The sequence below is a fragment of the Trachypithecus francoisi genome, unplaced genomic scaffold (genome assembly GCF_009764315.1).
Source record: "Trachypithecus francoisi isolate TF-2019V2 unplaced genomic scaffold, Tfra_2.0 Lachesis_group0, whole genome shotgun sequence".
In the NCBI taxonomy this organism is placed as follows: Eukaryota; Metazoa; Chordata; class Mammalia; order Primates; family Cercopithecidae; genus Trachypithecus; species Trachypithecus francoisi.
In genome coordinates, this window is record NW_022681453.1 from 138049812 (window position 1) to 138051771 (window position 1960).

Genomic DNA, 1960 nt, shown 5'->3' on the forward strand with positions numbered 1-1960 from the left:
TCGAGACCATCCTGGCGAACACTGTGAAACCCCGTCTCTACTAAAAAATACAAAAAACTAGCCGGGCGAGGTGGCGGGCGTCTGTAGTCCCAGCTACTCGGGAGGCTGAGGCAGGAGAATGGCGTGAACCCGGGAGGCGGAGCTTGCGGTGAGCTGAGATCCGGCCACTGCACTCCAGCCCCGGCGACAGAGCAAGACTCCGTCTCAAAAAAAAAAAAAAAAAAAAGATACTTTCCATAAACAATCATAGTATTTCAGGCAGGATGTGGGCAGACAATCATTAGCAGTATATAACAAATTTTAAACTCCCTCCTTCAATGGACTACCAAAAATTCAGAAGCCACTATAAAACCCAATGAAGTCTTCATCTGATGCTCTGAACACGGAAAGTTTAGAGTGATGGTTGACATTTCACATTTAGCATGTTGTTGAACAACTTTTCACAAGCCGACCCTGAGTTTCAGGAAGTGAAATGAAAATGGCAGAATTTGTCTGAAAATCCACAATCTAGAAATGGAACCACTGCTGTCTTGACAGGTGCCATCTCAGTGGCATCACTGGAAAGTCCAGATTGCCTGATACACTGGTAACCAATGACTGGGGGTCAGGTCCCAATAGATGTCTGGGCTTAAGGGAGTTAAGTCTATGCTGAAGGATGGAAAGGGAGAAGGGGACATAAAAAAATTTTGTTTTTAAATACCACAAGGCTTTTGTGCCAGGGTGACCATCTGTGTCAAAGTCAGGAAATCCCTCCTCCTGGGAGCCAAGGGGAAGTCTTTCAAAACTAGAAGGGAAAGGTGTTTTCCCCACATCAATCCAGCTTTGGGCACATTCTATTAGTGACATATGCCCCTTCCCCCTAAAACAACAATGAAGTGTTCCATGTGCTAATAGCATAGCTCTAAAAAAAAAAGTAAAACAAAATTCTGCATTTTTATAAAACTTGATAAAAATATTATTTCAAGCTGTACAGTCACCAAAAGTACACAGTTATCAAAAATGCACACACTTCACTTAGCATCTCCAGCACCTTCAGTTTTCTGTGCCTGATCTGTTTTGACATCTCCATTTTCTGCAGGGTTATTCCCCTCCTTGCCAGCATCAGCTTTTCCCTTTTTCCCTTTGGGTACCTTCTCTCCCTTCTTTGCAGGGGCCTTTTTAGGCTTGGGCTCTGGCTTTGGAGGAGCAGGTTTAGCCGCTCCTCCAAAGTGGCTAAAAACAGATCCAAAGATCTGTTTTAACCTCACAGATCTTCTCTGTGGTTCATCCTTCACCTTGGCTTTATCTCCTTTAGCATCCCCTTCAGCCTTTCTATCGGGCATGGTGGTGGTGGCAACGCTGGTGGTGCATGTAGGCACTGGGTGCGGGATGCAGCAGCACACTTGCTTTCATTGTCTGGGAATCATTCTCACCTCTTCTTCTTCTGAAGATGCTCTCTTTCTTTGGTGAGATTCTTCCCTTTAGCTCTTCTGTTCTGTGCCTCAGATGGCATTGCTATTCCATGGCTAAAGTCTCATAGCGTATAACATCCACCCTCATCACTTGGTAAGATGACCAACTCATCCCAGTTTATCCAGGACTTTCCTGGTTTTAACAATAAAAAAGCTTGTCTCCCAGGGAATCCCTCTGTCCCAGACAAGCCAAGATGGTACTATGATTTGAATATTTATCTTCTCCAAAGTTTACATTGAAATTTAATGTGGAAGTAATTGAGAGGTAAGGCCTTTAAGAGGTGACTGGACCTAAAGGTCTCTTCCCTCTTGAATGGATTGACCCATTCATGGATTACTGAATTAGTAAGTTATCATCGGAGTGGGGCTGGTGGCTCTATAAGATGAGGAAGAGAGAACTAATCTAGCACATTCATCCCCCTCACCATGAGATGCCCTGCACAGCCCCAGGGCTCTTCAGAGAGTCCCCACCAGCAAGGTTTTCACCACTTGTTTTCCCTTGACCTTGA

At 44.7% G+C, this 1960-nt stretch overlaps 1 protein-coding gene across 1 annotated transcript; it reads right to left on the reverse strand.

Annotated features, from left to right (window-relative positions):
• Positions 1–992: 992 nt before the first annotated feature.
• On the reverse strand, positions 993–1322 carry LOC117077379 (non-histone chromosomal protein HMG-17-like). Its single transcript, XM_033201052.1, has one exon. It carries the CDS (start codon positions 1320–1322, stop codon positions 1011–1013), a length of 312 nt encoding a protein of 103 aa, XP_033056943.1. The 3' UTR covers positions 993–1010.
• Between the last annotated feature and the right edge of the window lie 638 nt (positions 1323–1960).

What these genes read in the sequence shown, in the direction of transcription:
- LOC117077379 (XM_033201052.1), bottom strand. Translation starts at nt 1,322, where the DNA reads ATGCCCGATAGAAAGGCTGAAGGGGATGCTAAAGGAGATAAAGCCAAG.